At 38.2% G+C, this 22,176-nt stretch overlaps 1 protein-coding gene across 4 annotated transcripts in view; it reads left to right on the plus strand.

The window, feature by feature from the left end:
• NALCN (sodium leak channel, non-selective) overlaps positions 1-22,176 on the plus strand; it is a 245,446-nt gene that overhangs the window by 37,365 nt on the left and 185,905 nt on the right. For 2 of the 4 annotated variants that reach the window (XM_069802379.1, XM_069802380.1), the window contains exons 6-7: positions 467-595; positions 19,635-19,789. In XM_069802379.1, coding sequence (XP_069658480.1) covers positions 467-595; positions 19,635-19,789 — 284 coding nt within the window. Of the gene's footprint in view, positions 1-466; positions 596-19,634; positions 19,790-22,176 lie in introns of those variants that run through there. The other 2 variants (XM_069802381.1, XM_069802382.1) reach the window with 2 other exon arrangements.

Genomic DNA, 22,176 nt, shown 5'->3' on the forward strand with positions numbered 1-22,176 from the left:
ACAGTTAAGAGTGTACATGTATTGGTATATGTACAGAGATGCTTACATGCAAGCAAACACACGTAAGTAAGTTTGGTACAGCATGTAATGGCAAAAGTCATGTAATGGTAATGTGAAAGAGTTTTTTGGTCTTTTTTTTGTATCAACGTTACTTCATCATCATATCCTGTCTGTATAAATCATTAGATACTATTTTACAAAAGCTAGACTTCATGCATTTTATTTGGGGTTTTTTTGTTCCACCCTTTGTATTTTACAGCTGGTTTAATTACCCTAACTTACAGGTTTAGAAAAAATTGTGGCTCCCTTTTCTATGTCTGCACAGAGTGAGAGATCAGCTTTAAGGACAAGTTTTTGCAGGATGAAATCATGCTTTCTCTGTATGAGCATATTTTCTATTCTGGAGCTTTTCAGAGGAGGGTTCACATTGCCTGTGCATTCAGTGTCATATTTATCTTTTTGCCAGGCGTTCTGGAGAGCAAATCTGGAGCGTTTCAATTTTCCTTCTGTTCTTTCTCCTCCTGTATGGGATCCTGGGAGTGCAGATGTTTGGAACTTTTACGTACCATTGTGTCACCGACGACACACAGCCAGGGTGAGTTAGTCTGTGCAGGCATGACGGGGACTGTTCTTTCATTGCATGTGTATAATTGTAGTTAGCATCAGTGGGTGTGAAATGGACTTAATAGATTAAAAGTAGTCCAGCAAAATGCACCAAGATAAATTGTGGAAACAAAAATGTTAGGAATTATGAAAAATACAAATTTTAACTGCAACAGAAAGATTACAAATTGTGGCATTTGGCTGCAGTCTGAGTTAGGGGGTGAGTGACTGTGTATGTGTGTGGGGGGGTGAGAGAGCAGGAAAGCAGAGGAGGCTTTAAGAGAAGCATTGCCACTTTGGCTTATTAAGGTCACTGATGATTCATCAGCTTTTGCTGTATTCTCCTATCTTTTCCCAGAACTTCTGGGTGTGGGGCCAGACCTAAAATATAGGGCAGAACTACCCCTAGAATCTCATGCCCTTTCTCGATTAAGAGGTTGCTGGGACCTGATTTAAAGACCCTTTTTTACCCAGCCTTTGGAAGATACTTATGATTAATCTTTTACACCATGATCGAGTATATATCATGTTTTTGATTCAGCACATACTTAAACACAAGATTAACTCGAAGTACAGTATAGCCTCTTGTCACTGGGATGGCTCATAAAATCACAGGTAAGTATACACTTACATGTCCTGTTGAATTGAGGGCTTGACTGTATGCTCAACCACCATTACATTGTAAGAGTCTATTACATTTATTTCTTCATTTTGTCCTTGTTTGTTTGGATAGAGAAATGTTAGCTCTGGAGTTGTAGCCTTTGCTTTAGTCAAAATTGGATCCTTTTATTCCTGTATTGAATTTGTTAGTACATAAAATAAATAGAGTAGACATTATAAGAAAGCAAAACACCGCTTAATCTGCTACTGTGCTGAATAAAAAGTCTGATTATTGCAAAACTCTGTGTTAAAGATTTTTCTAAACTAGGGCCTATAAGCTATCAAATATAAAATGAGGTTATTAGAAGTGGCAGATACAAAAAGGGTTATGAAATTATTTGAGAATAGGCTAGACATTATATGGTATTTTGTTAAATGAAAAAAAATGACATTTGGATATTTTCTTATTTATTTAATCAATAATATAGTAAAATATGGGGCTGATCTTACCCAGACTGGAAATGAGGTATTTCATTCTGACTTCTCCTCTTTCTAAGAGAAAATCTTTATAGCACAGATTTTTTTACAGTTTCCTATAGACATGGGGAAAAAAAAAATATTTCTGAAAAATTTGTTTGGGGTAATGAGAAGATCTGTGATTCTGTTATTTACCTATGTTGTTTGGAAAAACAAGAAGTGTAATAGACAACACGGGAAAGATTGGGCATCATATTGCTTGTGTCACTGAATACAGCTTTTCTCTGAAATCAGCAGAAAAAGATGAAGTGAGGCATAATGATGTTTGCAATGGAATGTTAAGTTTATAACTTTAAGATTGCCCCAGAAAAATTTGTCTAATTTCTTCTGCATGTGTTGGGTTGCTCTCTGAATACTGCATTATTTAAAAAAAAAAAAGAAAGTTTACAGAAACACCTTAATTTTAGGCTGTTGAAAGACTGAATTACAAAAAAAAAAGTTTAAAAGGGCCAAATATCCAGTACATAAAATAAAAATAAAAACCTGTCTAAAGTGGGTTAAAGTTGGGAAAGTCAAGTTTGCGGAATTAAGGAAATTTTAGACTTGAGGTCGAATGTCTAGCCTTAACTCCTTTTACTTTCAGTATCATCAAGTATATGTATTTTTAGCTGTTTAAAAATTAGAAATCTAATTTAAGTTACTTTTTAGGTACCTGGGATAGGCACCTTCAGAAAGTAATTAAATACTTTTGCCATCTCCAAACCAGACTTGTGACTTGGCTCCCATGAAATGGCTCCCATGGTTGTGTATGAGGACTACAGTTACATTGGAAAACACTTCTTCCCTAGAAGTGCTGCTTCATTTATTCTGATGAATGGTGCTCACACAAAGAACATGTATTTTTTTCTTTGTTGCTTGACATGTGGACTTATACCTCACTTTTGACATACTGCTCATTCCTACTCTGAAAACACTTATTTCCTCTTCTTGTCTGTAATATTCATCATTATACCTTGTGAACACTTACACATATCTGATCCTTTTTTAATTTTTGAGGAATGCAGTACAAGAAGCTCTGGGTGGAGTTAGGCTGTGCCTTCTTCACGTAGGTCAGGGCTGACCTTCCCAGAGGTGGCTGCAGAATTTATAAGAAAAACCACCATGGGATAGGAAAATAGAGAAAGAAATAACAGTTCTGGTGCCAAAAGAGGACAATTGAGAGGCAGACATTGGTCCAAAATGTAGTTAGAAAGAGGCAACATGCCACTTCTGAATCCAGGAGAGTTTATTAGTGGAGATGTAGTAGAGCACAAAAGCATGAAAATTGCCTAGAGAAATTTTACTTTTGTCTTTGAGGTTTAGTTTCTCAACTTTATAATGAAAATTAAACATTCCTCTGAGAAGTTGAGTCAGTCTGTCTGTGTGTCTCAGGTGGTTCTGTTCCAGGCAATGGAGAGTGGCCAAAGTTGGCTGTACTTGGCCTAAATAACTTCGGTCTTTAATGAGCCACAGCTGTAAATACTCAGTATTTCTTCAAACCAGATCCCAGGCTCCCAAGTTAAGATCAGGAAATGAAAAGCATCCAATTAGTGGCCACCTGTGAGAACTTTAATTTTAGGTGATTTGCCTCCTATTATGCAGAATTCTATGGCAAGCGGCAAGGGTAAAATCTTACTATTGAGCTAAGGACTTAATCTGTTTTAGAAATTTTAGAAATCTTTTTAAGTCTACTGCCTCTACATTATTATTATAAGGGAGGCAAGTGTCTTTTGAAAACAGGGTCTTAAAATCTAGCTATTCTTTTTTATTGGAAAGGATGTGGCAGCCTCATTAGACACTCATTGCCTCTTTAACTGCTGCAAGTTCTTTTATCTCTCCATCCTTCTTGACGCCCACACTGCCTGACCTCCTGTCTCTCCACCTCCTCAGTCATTTTCTAATGTTAACTCTGACGAACAGAAATACTGAAGTGCGCTAACTGCGGTCTGAGTTTTTCATTTTGTCCGTGAAATCAGCAAAATCTGACTTCCTTCCAAAGGCTGAAAAGTTTTTGTTGTTGTTGTTGTTGTTTGGTGATAAATCTTTTTTTCCCTCATTCTTATAATCTTCTTTATTTGGCAGACTTTTTTCCTCTACGGAGAACACTGTCTTCTTCCTAGACAATTTTCTCACTCAGTATTCCCTTGTGATTATTACTTACCTTTTTACAACTATGCTGTCACAGCTTTTCCCTGATGATCTCTCCAACCTTTTTTCTGCCCTTAAATAAGTGGTATATTACATGGATTTCGTTAGTATGGATCTCCTTTAGTTGCTTGAAAGACACATAGTATGGTTGGAATATAATGTATATATAATCCAATTATCTAGCTAAGTCCATACATTATAAGCAGTTTGACAGGCTGTTTTGTTATATCTGAGATTAATTTCAAAGAATTGAACAATAATGGTGAAAATAGGTTGTGTTCCCGAATCTACTGTAATTTACTCTTGGGCACCTCAAGTATACAGAAGGTACTTCCACAAGGACAGAAGAGAGAAATTATTTCCAAACCATTGCTCTGGCTGTTAGAATATTTTATGTATCCTCACATACTAGCTACTGAGTGTTTTCTTTATTTTTATTACCAAGACATGTTTGACTACAGAAAAATACTTTCATACTGCATGATTAGACTATATTTATTCCACAACAGTAAATTTTCCTTTTGTAATTCTCAGTCTGCACTGGAGCTAAGGGAAAGGAAGCCTCATCAAAAGAAAGAAGGCTAATATGGCTAACTGCCATAAAATGTAGTACTGCTCTACTTCTTCTCCCAAAGTCATTCTTTAAGGGTCTTTTTTTAATGCTTTCAGTAGGGTATAGACTAGGTATTTCTGTAGACCTGTCTGCCTTGTCACCATGGCAGTCAATTTAAAATCCTTCTTTTCAAGGTTTCTTGTTCAAAGTAGGAACTGCCCAGGAAAACAGATAAGAAAAATAATTACTGACTAACAGGAAGATCTAAGAAGTTCTTGGTCATCTTTCCATCTGTCTATGGATAGGCCCTAAAAATGTCAGAAAACAGCTTCAAAGACTCTGGAGCTGAAAGTTCACCACAATATCTAATAGAGGAAATAAATACGATTAAAAAGAACAAAAGGGATTCGAGATGCTGTCTTACATCAGCAGTGGGAAAATAAGAATGAGTAATTGGATTTCTCAGAAAAGGGAAGAAATCAAAGACCAAGCTTGAAAAATCAACATAACAGGACTTCTTTAACAGGGCACATTAATTTATTGATACTAGTTGAACAACCAGCACTGCTTTAATATTGCCTTTGGGATTTACTCACAATCTCTCTTAATGGTGATATGTCTCTAGTATAAATTCCTCAGGGAGGAGAGAAATGGAAGAAATCTTACTTTTCCAGACCTGATGTTGTTTAGACCCCAACCAAAATCAAGAAAAATACAGCATCAGTCTAAAAGGGAAGTAATTCAGTCCAAATGGGATCCTGTCAAAAGGGTGGAAGAGAGTGCTGAGTTGATGGCCAGTATTGGTGCCCAAGGGAAATGGCTTCAGGAGTGGGACTCTCCTCGCTTTCAGAGGGTGTGTGATTTCTGAGCAGAAATCCTAGTTTTGTTTAGAATTGTCATACAGTTATCCAAAGCAATTAGACTGTTGTTTCATTTCGCGCAGGCTTTCTAGTGTTTTTGTTTGCCCAGCTCCATTTTGAGCAAGAAGGTGACCTTTTAATGAAGGTCTAGGATAGAGTGATGGGAACCCAATAGCCTCAGCTCTTCATAGCTCAGTAATGACACATGCTTATCTCTACTAAGATTTGGAGCCATTTGGGTTTGCACAATTCTTTGTCCCAGTGCAGAGATCAAAGTTTATTGAACTTCTGTCAGCCTTTACAGGATTGCTTTCCTCTGGCTAATAAGTCCTTTTGAGTAAACTGGAGTGGATTTTATAGATTATTGTGAAATTGTCTAACTATAAATACAAGAATTTGAATAACATAACTACCACATCTCCTCTTTGCTGTAGGGAAAGTTCTATATTTATCCACAAGATTTTTACCTTATAATTGCTGTACAGAACTGAGGCATGGTATGTACTGAACTTTCCACAGGAAAACTGCAGGAGGCCAGGATGCCAGAAGTAAGGACATCCTTCAGTATATCAAAAAATTGAGGGGAAGGCCAGACATTGCTAGAAAAACAGAATGCTAAGAGTGATCTCCACTGAATCTGCCAGATGGGTGATCAGGTGCTGTTTCCTTTCTTGAATAGAAAGGAAGCTGGAAAAGTCTGTTCTTTATGCTGCAAGAGGAAGCTAGACAACTAATGGAGAAGGCTGTGGATGTCCTGACATTCACAGGTTAGACAGCAGTTATCTTCCTTAGCCTGGAAATGCTGTGAGGAAGTGTCTCTTCTGGATACACAAGCAGTTACAGGGTATAGTAAGAAAGAAATTCTAAAAGAGACTTCAGCTCTGTTTCCATGAGCTCATATGTTGTTTTGAAAACCAGGTGACTGTTTTCAGTTTTGTACTGCTTTCTGGAAGCTGAATGTGAAGTCTAAATTTGATTTCTGTCCCAATCCTTTGGATTACTGCAATTCAGAAAGGTCTGGAAAATGCTGGAATATTCATCCTGAGATACTTGTGAGCAGACTGAAGCTATCATCTCAGCTATTTTATTATTTGTGAGAACTTGTGGAGGGTGGGTGAGGAACCGTGAGGCAGGAAAACAGCAGAAGTTTAAAAAAGAAGGAAGGGATGAGGGACAGGGCAAGAAAAGCCAGGGAATTACGTCTGCAATACTGGTAAGCTTAACTTCTGTCCCTGAAAGAATTCTGTAGTGAATAAACAAACAAAAATTTGTAAGCATCTGGAGGATAACAAGGAAGCAAGTAGCAGCTAATACGGATTTGTCAAGAATAAACCATGCCAAACCAATATAGAATCATAGAATTATAGAATGGTTTGGGTTGGAAGGACATTTAAAGACCATCTAGTTCCAACCCCGCTGCTATGGGCAGGGACACCTTCCACTAGACCAGGTTGCTCAAAGCCCCATCCAACCTGGTCTTGAACACTGCCAGGGATGGGGCATTCACAACTTCACTGGGCAACCTGTTCCAGTGCCTCGCCACCCTCACAGTGAATAATTTCTTCCTTACATCTAATCTAAACCTACCCTCTTTCATTTTAAAGTTTAAAATATAATTATTTATGGCAGAGTAACAGCCATGTGAATTGGAGAGAAGAGTGGATATCATATCCTTAGTTTAGGAAGGCTTTGTAACAGTCTCACAGGACATTTTTGTAAGCTGGCAGGAGAAACATGGTTAAGGTGAAAATAATCATAGAACAGGTACAAAACTGCTTGGAAAACATACTCAGTGAGTTGATATTAATGGCTCATTGTCAGAACAGAAAGAGCGAGGATCCATATAAGTCTGTCTTGTGCTATTTGGAAGTTTTGTTAACACCCTGAATGATGGCAGATAGAATATACTTACTGAACTGAGGATGACATGAGATTGGGAGGGACTGCAGACATTTTGGAAGGCAAGATTAGAATGAAAATGACCTTGATAAATTGAAGACATGGTCTGAAAAAATTGGATGGAAGTCAGCAGGGACAATACTTAGGAAAAACAAACTGTACAAATACAGCATTGTGAATGACTGTTTAGGAGGTAGTTCATAAAGTGATTTGGGAGCATAATGGAGGAACAGAGATCAACAGAATTGTGCTCTTGTAAAAATGTGTAAATGGTAGTATTAGACAACATATAGGCATCATTTGGAGAGAGTCTAAAGGAGGTGAAAAGGGAATGAGCTTAGATCTATAGAGCAGAGCTGATAAGGAGTGTTTGGCATTTTTTAGCTCAACTGAAAACAAGTGCATACATAGCAGGTTTTGAGTGGATAAAAACTGTTGCATAGAGGAAAGGAATCTGGTCTCTGTTTCTGTACTAGGATAAGAAGTACTTGTATTAAATTTCAGGAAGAAAATTTCAGGCTAGATAGGATATCAGGAAAAAACTTTGTAGTGGTAGGTATAAAGCTGCACTGGAGTCCATTCCTTAGAGAGGTTCTGAATTTCCCCACTGGGGAACTTTAAAACAGGCTGTGGGACCTTCTCTTGGGAAAGGCAGAAATAGTCTGGGGCAGGGAACTATATTTAACATCCTGTTGAGAGTTCATATCCAGCCTTATTTTTCTGTGTTTCTATGTGGTCCTTCCTGACATAACAGAAGTCAGGTATTGTTATCCTCAGCACCCGAAGAGCTGTTTGCCTTTGCTTCATCTCTTTTAAAGGGGGCTACACTGAAAGTGGGGAGGATTGGATGCAGGGGTGGAACTATTTTGTGTTAGGGCAGAGGTGAGAGAGTGGCTTGCTGCATCTTGTTCTTGTCTCTCTCTTTGTGTATAAACTTTGGAGTTGGGGTGAGAGCGTGTTCTTGAATGTTCCAACTTCATTTTTCATCCTACTCCACATGGCGTATCCAATTCTCTCACCAAAACATGCTTCTTACTATCAGAGGTGTTATTATTCATTTTTATTTTACGGTAACGTAAAATATGTTTCTACTCAATCTTTACACAGATCCCCCTCCCCCACCACTACTTTTCCACCCTCTTACATAGTCAGTCCCTCAGTCCCCTGCCTTCTCTCTCTCATACAAGATAGAAGAGTTTTAGATAAATTTCCAGAAGAGCCCCCAAATCCAGCATCACTCCCTATCTCCTTAGCATGGAACAGGCTCATCAGCTGCCTTTATACTCAGTGAACCACATTGTTTGTACTTGACACAAATGGACCACGTTCCCCCTTTTCCAGTGCCTAAAATACTGGCCACCCTTCTGTCCCTGCTGTAGCAGGCTCTGCTGGGCTCACTGATGCCTGATTTGACCGGTTTCCTTCCCAGATTCATAGTTTATTGCCCACCCTCTCCCTTCCAGCTCCTTGTCTTCATCCCTGTCCTCCTAGCTCCCCTCAAACAAAGGCTTAGCCTCCTCATGCTCTCTCCTCATGTGGGCTGCCTGCTAAGGCAGCAGGAACAAGATTTATTACCTGTTACGGCTTGATCTTTTATACTGCCTGCCTCTTTTCTTGATTGTCTTGGCCATTGCCTCGGGGCAGTATTAAAACTACAATCCAGGCCAACTTATTGTACACCTTCTACCTGGCAGGTTAATGAGAAGGGCTTTTCAGCTGGTATGTGAAGAAAAACCTTCGGTTACAGACTGTCAATGGCTCATTTAGTTTTCTCTCTTGAGCTGGATGTAGCCTGTAGGCTTGAAGGCTAGACCGATCTGGGCTTTTACGTTTGGGTTTCTTGGAGCCCCAGCAATGTTTCAGATCCCTTATTCGCAAAATTATTTGACCTTACTGGAGGTCTGTAGTTGCATATTTTAATGGTAATGCCCTGTCAGTGAAGCCCTTTCACCAGATAAAACAGTGATCCAGTTTTGGCAGTAAACCTTCCTGTCCACCTTGTGTACCAGTCATGCTATAAAATGGAGAGATCGCGCTGCTTTCTTATAGGTAAAGTGAGAGCTTTGGGGGCACGGCCAGTTCTGCCAAACGGAACCAGCCAGTCCAACAGCCAAACGCTAACGAGTTTCCATTTGGAGCTAGCTGGATGATGTTGAAAATTTGTTCTCAGGTGCTCAGCGATAGCAGTCCCTTTCATTTACTATGCTGAGAGTCGCATCTCCTGCCACTTCAGATGTTACGTGAGTGACTGGCCTGTGTAAGTGCATTTGATGAAGGCATCCTGTGTACAGTCTTGACACTTTGCAACACGAGCCTTAGGAAGGAATTTGTGGTGCACGTAGTTCAGATTTGGATTCAGGGCAGCATTCTTTTACGATGCTGAGGATTACCCTGTCTTGTGCCTAAGCAGAAAGTTTATTGAGCTGAAACTGCATGATGCAGTGGTCCAAAGAGAAAGCCAGAAAAACCTCCCCTGCTTGCTGGTAGTGGCTAACTCTGCTGTTGTGGGTGATGGGCCCAAAAGTGCTCGTGAGCTTTGATGGCAGTGATTCCCAGCTGAACTTCAGGCTTACGATTTTCAAATCCTACCCTGCAGTTTAGTGACTTTGTGTTTTCCCTATAGTTGGTAGACAGCTACTCAGAAGGTAGTTTTCTGTATTTAATCCAGGTAAGTCTGATGTGCAAATGTAGTTTTTTTGAAGTGATCCTGAACATACTTTAAAATCAAACTGGATACAGTCTTCAGCTTAGGTTGTTTCATATAGTTCAGTTTATGCCCTTGCAATTTAAAACAGAATGGAGGCATTTTTCACTCTTTCTTTTAAATTCTCTAAGGAAATACTTTATTGGATTGTAATAGGTACTATAGGTATGAGATCACTTCAACTTGTAAATAAGTCTAATTTGATACACCTCCGTGAAATGCAGATTCGTGCATATTGGCACTTATAGCGACAGCTTCCTTCGTTGTGCAAGTGCCATTAATTCATATTGGTTTGATTCCTGTGAAACAAGTCTTGCATTAGCATACATATCATGCAGTTGCTATTTGAAGTCAGCTCCCTCATGACTGTTTGTAGCAGTCACAAAAATGGGCTGTCATAGAGTTGTTATGTCATGTGGCATTTGATAAAATCTCAAAATAGTACTGTTCATGCATACTACTTTAAGATCAAATCCATACTGAAAACTTCTGAAAATTTTCTTCTTTGGGCTTTGCTTTCTAGTGCCTGGATGTACATTCCAGCACTGTCCATAGGAAAGATTTCTTCCTTTAATTTAATTTCCTCTAATGCCAGTAACTAGTGATCAAACCAATCCATTGTTAAAGCTGTTAAGTAGCCTCAACCATCCTGTTTTCACTTGGGCAATGACAGCATTGGCTTTGCGTGATGTGAGCGATCTGCCCTGAGTACAGTCATCTGATTTTGATGTTAGCACCTGTGTTAGGAACCTAAATGCCTTGAATTCCCTCTCTGGCTAGCAGAGAGAGAGAAGGGTGCTTCTGGAGTGTGGCTGGACCTACCGACCTCCGAACCTCTGGAGATGTATTTCTCTCTCTCTGTCTTCATTGCCTAAATTGAGGTGGGATAAGTCAGGACAGCAGAGCTGCAGCCTTTTGTTGTGCAGATCCTTCTAGTGATTCAGCTAAAAGATGCTGGGTCTTTGAAATTTTGCACCCTGAAGTGTGAGATAAGGTCGGTGATTGAATTTGAATCTCTTCAAAATTCCTGTGCAGTGAGTAGGAATAGATGGGACATCAAAGGCACATTCTGTAGACCGTAGCTTAGGTCACAGACAAAAAAAAGCTACAATCAAAATCAAATCAAACTTTACCTAGTATTAGTGCCTCATGTAATAGGCAGTCTCATTTAATCATGCCCTGATTACTGAATATGGGTGGGAGGAGAAAGGGAGTAAGACCAGTACTTTTCTTAATTTGTTGAATAAACATGTAAACAATTTTCTCTGTGAAAAATTGACCAAAAAAGTAAGAACCTCCAAGTTCTGTCCACAAAGGCTTAAACTTACACACTAGAGGACCATGAAAACTGTCAAAAAACCCCCGATATTGAAACCTGAAAATGAGCATATAAATAATGAATAAAAGATCTGAACTGAATGGTAAGATATAAAAATCTATGTCTCTTGGGGCAAATATACTGAAAGACAATATTTTAGCAGTAGTAAAATATTACAGTATCCATATATGGAATTTAGAGTCAAAAGAAACAGTCGGATCATCTAGTCAGACTTCATTTTGTTTCTCCTCTGTGAAACCTTAAATCTTGCATCAGACTCCAGTGTGTCTCCTAGATATGTGTCTATTCTCGATTAGTTGGCAGACGAACAATTCATAAGCAAGGGAACTTTTTGTTTATACCAAAAACTGTTTCACTGTTAAAAATATGTTCCTAATTCATCATCTTAATTTGTCTGGCTTCAGCTGTTAGCTTTCTATTCTTGTTATACTTTTTTATGCTAGATTACACAGAACCTTAATTTCCAGTATTTTCTCTGTGTGAATCCACTTACACACAACAATTGAGGCACCTTTCAATGTGCTTTTTAATAAACTAACATCATTTAGCTCTTTAAGTCTCTTACTGCAAAGCATGTTCTCCAGTGTTCTCATTTTCCTGTTTTTTGATGATTTCCTCAATTTTTCAAATATTTTAAAAAGTATGAACAAAAATCCTGTACATAATATTAATCACAATTTGTATGGGTGCCGTACAGAAAGGGACATTCACTCATTATTGTTCTGCTTGTAAAGTCTGGGAAAGCACTGGCTCTTTCTTGCCATGATGTTATTGGGACAAATATGAGAAGATGCCCTGTCTCCTCATCTCAAGCTTTCATGTAGCATCTATATTCCATAGTATAGTATTTCCATGCCCCTTTATCCCTTTTATTCCATAGACCATAGGCCATGAGGTTTGCTTTCAGTGATCCTACCTCTATAACTTTGCATTTGGCTGTATTAAAGCACATTTTGTTTTACTGGATCCAGGTAAGCAAATGATGCTGGTAACTTGTCAGACTTCCCCATCCTCATTGTTATTTATGTTTGTATCCGTATGCTTGATTTTATGCCTGTTTCTTCCTCACTGATTATGGTAGAGCATGATGATCATTTCACTGGCAAGTATTTTTCTGACATGTCAGTTAATCAGTTTTCACCCCATTTAGCATGTGCTTTATTGATATTATATAGTGCCAACTTTTTAGTCAGTCATGTGTTATTGAATGAATTGCTTTACAAAGTCTAAACCAGGCAATTTTATTGGACAAATCTGTAATCTTATCAAAATCCTGTTAGTATGATGAGAATTTTTTTTTCTCTAAATCCATACTCTCTGCCATTAATTACGTTCCTGTTCTTCACTCTTTATCAATTAGGCTTTGTATTAGCTCACTCTTTCTTTTGTCTTGGTTGATGTCAGGCTAACGAGTCGTGCTGCTTGTTCTTTAAAAATTAATGGCACATTAGCATTCTTCTGGAATTTCCCTGCTATTTCAAGATTTATTAAAAATTAATAGAAGAGATGAGAGATGCCCTCAGTTATTTGGGCCTGTTGATTTGAATATAATTATCCCTAGCAGATGCTGTCTGATATTCTCCTTGGTTACTAATTCTTGAGCAGTGAAATCTGTGTTTGCCAAGTTAAAATGTAAAATGTGGAATGTTGCCAAAGCTTAAGCTTGATGTTTGTAGTGTTCCTAAAGTCATGGGTCCTTTAAGCATGCCCTATCTTATCTTTTAATGTGATAAAAATAATAAATAGATATCAGAGACAATCTGTTACCAGAAAGGTTTGAAAGCTTTATAGTTATAATTACAGATACAATTATGAGAAACATTAAATATGGATGAAGTTTTCACACTCACAGTTTAAAAGATAAAACAGATTTTGTTCTCAGATTAAAAACAGGAAACTGGTTCTGTAAGTATGGGACATGATGACTTTAGATCTAAGTTTGTCTAAAAGTAACATAACATTTAAACATGACCCTCAGGAATGCTAAGATTATAAAATATCAGAGGAAGAATTGTGCCTAGACATATCTGTAGTCCTTAAACCAGAGAGGTACTCTGAAATTTCTTTAACTATCACCAGTGATTGTGGATTATACTGTTACTGAATTACCTAGAACCTGTAATGACTCCGGCAGCAGCATTGTCCTAAGTTGCAATCTCTTTCTGCACAAACTAGATCTATCAATAGAACTCATTTACAGTATGACTCCCTTTCAGTGAAGTTAACGGTTATATATGTGTCTGACTTCAGTGACAGGAGAGTTAACTGACAGTGAGTACATTTTGAAAAAAACTTGCCCAATAATAATGATAAACTACTACTGCAAATTTTAGAACTATCAATATCACTGGTTTATACATCAATATCTTCCTTGTTAAGCTGAGGTCATAATGTGATAATAATTATGCAAATGATCAGTGGAAAACTTCATGATGGAAACAAAGTTCTTATAAATATAATTACTATAACACAATATTATTATTCTAACAATTGTGCAGGAGCAGCTGTTGTTATTGTTGGGTCTTTCTGTAAAAAGAGCAGTAGTGTAAGGAAGTAGTCTAGGAACCATCTGTTGCTAGCAGTTGATGTTCAGAGCTTCCCACTGGAGAAAATGGACTTGTTTGGGTTAGCACAGTAAGAATTAAGATACAGATTTGGGAATAAAAGACACATTTAAAAGGACTAATGAAAGGAAATTTGCCTAGGTGCTTAGATTGCTTTCACAGTCACCAAGCAACAAATAAACTTTAACCCTTCTCACTTTTATTTTTTACAAGGAGTCAGACAAAAAGCAAGCAGTTTTCCATCTAGGCTTCCTATCTTTTACATTCACAGAGTCTCTGAAAACAAGCGTAACTTGGAAAATGAAAGAAATATTTTTAACTACCTAGTAAGATCGGCAGCTGTATAGTAGTTGGCATGAGCTATCTGAGCTTTTAAGAGGATGTATTCTAAATAGAAAAGTTATTTAAAACTTCCCTTCTGCATAATGTTACTGGTATAATGTTGTCACAGGAACCTTAGTCTCAGATTTCCTGATTTTTATTGGTATAAAATTACAGCCATTAATTATGGATACGCCAAGAGTATTTTTTTTTCTCTTTTTCATCTCTGTAAATCGTATTCTTTAAGAAAAGTCTCTTGATTGGAAGACAAGTGCTCAAAAACTGGACGGTGGTACAGGGGGAAAGCAAACTAAGGCTGATGACTTGGCTTATTAACTATAGGAGCCATCATTTTTTTTTAACCTGAAAGGGCCTGATGCAGTTATCCATGCGTAGGCATTTAGTGCTACTTGAAATAACTGATGTATCCAAGACACTCAGGTATGACACAGGACTCTCAGGTGTGGCACAGGACCTGCAGAGACCTGTGACCTCCTAGATCAGCATCTAAAGGTTAAGAGGGTTACCATCAGGCATCCCAAATGGCACTAGCAATCTGTGTGAGGAAAATCAAATTGAGTTATAAGTCCTGGGTATTTGCACGGACTCAATTGCAGGAGGGAGCTTTAAATCTAGAATGCAAAGTATTTGTGACTACATAGAGCTTATTCAGCATTTGATGTGAAAATCTGTTTTTTTGTATGATTAAATGTACTAGTAAGAAATTAGCAAGAAAGAAGTTAGTATTTGCTATACCACATCTGTGACCTGAGAGGTTCCATTATCATTAATCTGCCAGTCTATACATATCTTGCATTTATCTTTTGGTGCTTCAAAGAAAGCTCCAAAAGCAGTGTTAAAATGAGGATGCTCATGACACAGCTGACCTTATTTTCCCACTATGAATCCAGCTGTTAATTTACAACCCATTTCATAAAATACTGATATAATATAGAATTTAAACCTTAAAAAAATTTTCATGGGCTATAATAATTGTCTAGAATGGTGCAGTGAAGGTGTTTCATGGAAGTAGATCACCCTGGTTTCCAGAATAAAGATAAATCAATTAGATATCATTCACCTATATAATGTAAGAGAACAGTATTAATAATACTCGTGAGGTAGCTTGTCTAAAGTCAATGCAGAATCACAGTATTTCTTCATCAGAAAATGTTTGAGTGATCCTGGCCCAGAATCAATTTAATTTGAGCTTCAGGAACTTCTCTGCAGCATGGAGCTCTGTGCTCTTTTCCGGGTTTATTTTAGATTCATTGCTATATTCTCACTAGCTTGGTGCTTTTGCCTTGTGTTCTGGCAATATGGCAAAACAGAAGCGTCTTTTAGAAAAATGTATAGGAATGGAAATTTTTTTTTCAAAATTCCATGCTCAGAGTTAGATGTCTAAATTCATATAGCAGAAGAGGAAACTGAATTCTTGATATCTTAAAGAGAAATCTATCTCTTATCAATCATCTGATACAAGCCTATTTCTGTATTAGTACTTTTTATACAGCAGTGTCCATTTCGCATTTAGGTTCTATCACTTTCTGAATTCATTAGTTGACATTAAATCACAGTTATTGAGAGTAACCTTTAAGCTCTTCAGAACGACGTAATCCTTCTCTGTTCTCAAAGGTTTTTGTCATCCTTCAGCATATGCTTTGTGTGATTTTGATGAAGCGAGGTTCACGCAGTCCCCCAGGTCACTAATGAAAATGGATAGCACAGAACACAGTGCCGATTCCTCTGAGATCCCAGTTAACGTATTGCTCCCTATTTGGAAGCTGTACCGTTGCTGCTTACTTGCTTTGTGATCCACCAGCCATTTTTTATGTCTGCCGTGGTATTTGTACCAACACAGTAGTTCTTTAGTCAGCAGCTGCACAGTGCCTGGTTTTGGTGCAGAGGCAGACATAGGGTTCCTTTCAACTCGCAGAAAATCCTTCAGCTCCAGCTGATTCATCTTTAGTTACTGGACTTCTTTACCTAATTAACCATTTGGAATGGTTTTTTAATACCTTGTCAATAAATATCCTTAATTTTTTTGCTCTAATTTTCTAGATCTGGAAACTACGTGAGTAGATTGGTAATTTTGAATGGCTTTCTGGTAATATCTTAGAAAACTAATAGAATACCAGAATAAAAAAATCCCATTTTTTCTCCATTTCTATTTTCAGCAGAGAAAGTCAGGCTAACAGAAAATAGGCAGTTAGGAGCTACCTCAAGTAATTTGTCTCTTCAGTTGTCAAAACCTCTCTTTGAAGAACAGCCCTAAGCAAGAGATGGTGCTCAAAGAGAGATTGTGCTCACATGCGCACATAGTGGTTGAAAGACCAGTTTTGCTACAGATGCCATGGAAAACAGGCACATGTACTGCCAGGACGCATCAATTCAGGTTCTTCTTGTGGTGTACATATGTAAATATGTAGTCAGAATGTTCTTCAGGCACTTAAAAACGTGTCAGAGGAGCACTCCTGTGTCTTTTGCAACAATCTTATTATTGAGGGATTCTTATCAAGGGATGTGGAGTCAATTATCTCCGCCTGCATCCTTTGCATTCCTGTGCAGAACTAATTTCTCAGCTCACCTCTTGGATTGATGCTGTGCTCCATAGACATTGAATGCTCTGCATAGAAATATTCAGTTGGTCTATTGGGATGAATTATTTCTTTGGTCACGTTGCAAGAATTTGTAATTTCATCAAGGCACCCTATTCAGCAAGATATTTAAGCACATTGCCTAGTCAAACTTCTAAGATGCTTAAACTAGTTATGTGCTGAATCAGCATCTTGGTACTTATCGTCTTATATTGAAAATGCCTGCTGATACTCTAGCCACTTCTAGATTGAACGTCTAATATTGTCTAGTCCACATAGACTAGTCTATGCTTATTTACTGTCTTGAGGCAGAACACAAATTGCCTAGTGACGTTGGTCCAAAAAAGGCCTATATCTGTACAGGTACTATAAGCAGAGATTCTTCCTTTTTAGCCTAAATCATACTCAGTGCATGGAGACAGCTTTTCTTCTTCAGAAGGAGGTTTGATGTGATATAAAAATGACCTAGGTTTAATGAAGCACTTAAAATGTGCTTTGCATTGTAGCGATTGAGCCAGCAATACTTTTAATAATATGCCCTCTCACTGCTAGCCTCTTGGATCTGAGGGATTTTCTAATGCAAACCATAATGTAAAATTCATTAGCTACCAGTAGCCAGGGCTCTGAATCTGCTTGAGCCAATGAATTAATTTTCATTTCTGAGAATATTCATAAAATGTTGTCTTATGATAATCCTATATATTGTAATGGTTTTTAGATGGCAGTATCATAAACCTAACGTACTTAAAGCATACAACTGGGTATGAATTAACATATTCTAGTATAAAGGAATTAAGATGCCCAGATGAGTTCTTAAATCCTTGAGTGACACGTGCTAAGCATGTTTACAAAAAATGAAATGAGTACACATATGCTTGTGTATCTGTCCTTCTTTCCAGTTACTTACATAGCTAAATTTCGTGGTGTTCTTTAAAACTGTAGCTGGAACTGTACGTGTGTGTGTGTGCATGCATGCAGGTATGTATGGCTCTCTGGTATCATGAAGAAATGACTACAGGATGGGTGCAACTACAGCTCTTTCTCTGCATTTATAATTGCCTAGGAATAATTTTGTAGGAAGCTTTAGTTTCACACTGACAGATTTAGACTAATCTATTGCTATCGCATGCAGTGCATAAAAGCAAGAAAAATAAAGTAATTAAAGCTTCTGTTCACCCAATTTAGTTGTCAAAATGCATCTGTGAGTTAGATTAAAAGAAGAGGACTTTCAGAAGAACAATAAGATACTAATTATAGTAAAGGGCAGACTGACAAGTTTTACCTTTTCTGTGGACAAGCAAGATTAATTAAAATGATGAATTTTAAGGCACTGGTCTGAAGCCTCAGGATAATAGGGTGAATACTGCAAGATTTTCTTTGTAACTTTCAGCAATTCGTTTTGGGTATTTCTATATCAAAAGTCTGTGCTGTGACCAGGAAGTCAGAATCAACATGAACATGAATGGAAAAATGCTATTGACTGTTTTTTTCTCAGACTAGAACTCACCATGATTAGCTTTTCAAGTCTGATTTGAAATTGCCCTAGAACTGAACCAAAAATCAGGATTTTCATTTGCTGGATGAGAGGATACGAGCAAGGAGAAGAATGGACATTGCTTAGCTGTGTGGCTATTCAGCACAGTTGGAGCTCTGTCATATTGCAACCTTTCTTCTCTTTGGTTTACCCAGATGACTCATAGCACAAGTCACACGAATTGTCACTTCTGTGCTGTAATACTGTGCTGTGTTGCTTTGTAGACCCTAACAGGGAACTGCTCAGGATGGAGGGAGGTGGTTTACTAAGGTTACCTCTTAACTAAACTACTTCTTGGGAAATGAGGTGACCGGTGGTTTGGTTTTGGCAAAGGACTATGTACTGCAATTATTAACTGGGTGCTGTAAATGCTTAGGGGGAATCAACTGCCTGAGCTTCTCCTTACCAAAGTTCGGGAGTACTTGGATACCCATCTTTATGTGTACATGCCACAGCCACAGATTTAACAGGACAGGGAGCTACAAACTTGTCCTCCCTCTCCTTTTAGCTTTTATGTCCCTTAGCGCTGGACCTACCTGAATTCCCATCGCAGTGCAGCGTGACAGAGCCTCTTCAGCAGCTCAGCCCCAGGTGCCAGAGTTGCTGGGAAGAAAAGTGATGCTCAGCCTCAGGAAACACAGTAAAAAATGGCCAACACACTGTGTTGTGGTGCTGTCCCTTGTCTCACGATCTTTCTATTTTTCAGTGCTACATTTTCCAACATAAATCAGTTTGAACCAGTTCAAACAAGTTCAGATTTTTTCACCTGTTCTACCAAATGATTACTGGACTGACCTAAAAGTGAATCAGATCTGTTTCAGTCACAGCAATACCTAGATACTAATTGCACTGAACATGTAATGATTTGGCTTCTTGCCTGTGCCTATCCATGGTGGAAACCTGGCCTGACCAAGGTACGAGAAGCTGAATACATACTCAGGTGGCTGACAAGTCATCCACAATGATCCTTTTAAAGAGTGTCAAAGCTAGCTCAGGTAATGTCTGTGAAGTCAAAGTCACGGTATTGACTGCAGTTGAACACGCTTTCAGGATTTGCAAAGGAGCCTGAAGTAGTAAGTGTCCAAATTGCATTAAAGAGCAGTTGGAGCAGCTGAATGTTAACTCGTCTGTGTCTTGGAGAGTCTCCATTTTTTATGGGGTCTCTAGGCATTAGTATGAAACTTCTGCTGTTAGTATTTGTACTGTCATTACATAAGGCTGAAGTCTTAGGAGCCTGTTAGCTTGCCCTTTATAATAAGTGCTTAATTAATGAAAATAACATCTACAAACAGATAGCAAATATAATAGCTAATGCACTTTAGTCCTCTTTCTTTCAAGTGTTTAGTTTTGCTATGGGCTGAGTTTATGTAACACCTTAATTTTGTATTTTTCACAGAAATGTAACCTGGAATAATTTAGCTATCCCAGACACCCACTGTTCCAGAGAGCTAGAAGAAGGTTACCAGTGCCCACCTGGATTTAAATGCATGGACCTTGAAGATCTGGGACTAAGCAGGCAAGAGCTGGGCTACAGTGGCTTTAATGAGATAGGTCTGTCCTACTGGTAAAATCCATTTCAGTATCCATTTAAAAATGTTTATGAAATGAATAGAACAGATAGCTCATGTCTGTGCTGAAAAGATATCAAGTGCAATCAGTATTCTGCTCAAGTAGAGCACATGCCAGAAAGAGAAGCTGTGCTATTTGCTTTGGAATGGTGAAGTTATCATCTATATTTACATTGCCTGGGATCCCAGGATTTAAATAACTTTAAAACAATGTCTTTATTTAAGAAGAGTCAACTGTTGATTATCACCAGTATGCAGATGCGATGACTCATTTCTGTGTTTTATTTATGATTCATTTTAGAGTATATAATTCATCCTATTTGTCTAATTTTAGTAGTAATTCCCATGAAAAAAACCCCACCCTGAATTACTTTGATAATCATCTTGGTACTAAAGAGAAGGGGAGAGAGAAAATGAGATCATGTATATCTGTGGCAATCTCGATCCAAACTGTGTTAAGTCAGAACATCACCCAGAAAAATGGTTGGGAGTCAGGCAGATTTTGCAATACAGGTGCAATTTGTGTTCTGTTAAAAACACTGCAGAGTCACCAGGAGAATACATTCTCTGCTAGCTCAATGTGTCATGCCGTCCCCATGGGGAAACAAGCGTAGAACAATAATTCAGGAAGGGTGGCAAGAGGATGGGCAGCTGTGGCAAGATCCATATCCAAATGGAAAATATGCAGTTACCCTGTCAGAACATTATGGTTATCTTACATTTATTTAACAGACAAAGGTCCAACAGGAGCCTGGAGCTGTAAATTTTCATTTCAGCACAGGTAGGGAAGTCCCTTCACACGATAAAGCGTTCTTGCAGGCCATATTCTTTCTGATGCATCTCCCTGACTCTGAAAAGCTTTTTTTTTTTTTTCCTGGCTTGAGCTCCAGACTGTTATCCTGGCCCCAGCTGAACGTGAAGGTAATAAAAGGTTTAATGACTGAACGACTGCAATCTAAGAAGTTTTTTTGAATATTGAAAGCCTTTGCAGCTGAAATCACTTCAGTTATTTCCCAGGCTGCTGAATATACACAATGAGCCAGAGAGTTACAAGAAATAGTCTGAGAGTCCTGTTACAACAAGTACTCTGTGATACCAAATACTTTCTGATCAAAATCTGCCATTTGTGTCCTTTCCTTTTTCTCGTGAGAAAGGGAGAAAAAAATGATTTCAGCCAAGCTCCATTCTGTTTCCTCTGGGAGTCAGAAGTGTACCAGTTGTACTGCTAGCTGAATAGCACTACTGATAGTACCTATGTTTTATATAATTTTTTTCTTCAGTAGATCTCAAAGGATAACCCTATTTAATCTCTCAGACAACCTTCAGATTCCTAAGTGAGCAGCATACTGCCATGCCTGGGTGAACGTGAGCTGAGTTCACACTAGAAGCTAAAAACATCCACATGCAAGTTCTCTTGTTTGAGAAGGTTTGGCAGGGGAGCGTGGGATAGGTGTATCACCAGAAGAATTATGCCTCAGATTTGAAATCACCCTTCTTATCTTGACATGCAGAATAGTTTGTGGCATTGAAGGCTGTTATTCAAGCTGCCTACCTCTGGTCACCAGGGAAATGTAGTTGCAAAGTTGCAATTCCTTAGACAAGCTTAAGTGGGTAGATGATTCGAGCAAGGCTCAGAGTGCTTAATAAAGGAGGCCAGTATGTTTTTAATGATGGGGGCAGGTTGGCAAAGACAGGTGAAATAGTTTGTCCAAGTGTCCTGGTTTCAGCTGGGATGCTTGCAAAGCTAGTGGAAAAAACAGGGCTCAAACTCTGGTCTCCTGAGTTGCAGTCCTATGCTTCATTAATGTGTCATTCTGAGTGCTGCATTTTAAAGATCAAAGATTGCTAATAGACTTAGGAGACTTTTCATTGATATATTGTTTTTGTCTAGAAATAGGTAACCAGCATATAACACCTCTCGGTACAGCAGCCAGAAGTTAAGTTGAATATCAATTGAAAGCTGGTTACTAAACTTTAAAATACTGGTTGAGACACAGAAGCTTTGCCACAAAATGTTAAGCAAGCTTCCTCAACTTAGGAATGTTATAAACAGGGTTATAACCAGCAGGTTTATCAATATTTTATAAATCTCCATTTTGCGATGCATCTTTGTATGTAGTTAACAGGTAAGTAATGCAGTAGATCTTTTCTGTGTAATTATCCTATTTTATTGTATACATTCATTGATATTTTACTTGCAGATACTATTATGCAGCCTGTCCTGTTGGTTCCTGAAATCTATCATTACAAAAGTCACAAGAGCATAGCAGTTTGGTAGCTACTGTATAATTAGTACCACTTAATTTGCGGTATATAAGTACAAGCTATGCATATTTGAATTTGATCATTACTGTTATTTTTCTTCTCTTT

The sequence above is a fragment of the Haliaeetus albicilla genome, chromosome 15 (assembly GCF_947461875.1).
Source record: "Haliaeetus albicilla chromosome 15, bHalAlb1.1, whole genome shotgun sequence".
NCBI classification, from domain to species: Eukaryota; Metazoa; Chordata; class Aves; order Accipitriformes; family Accipitridae; genus Haliaeetus; species Haliaeetus albicilla.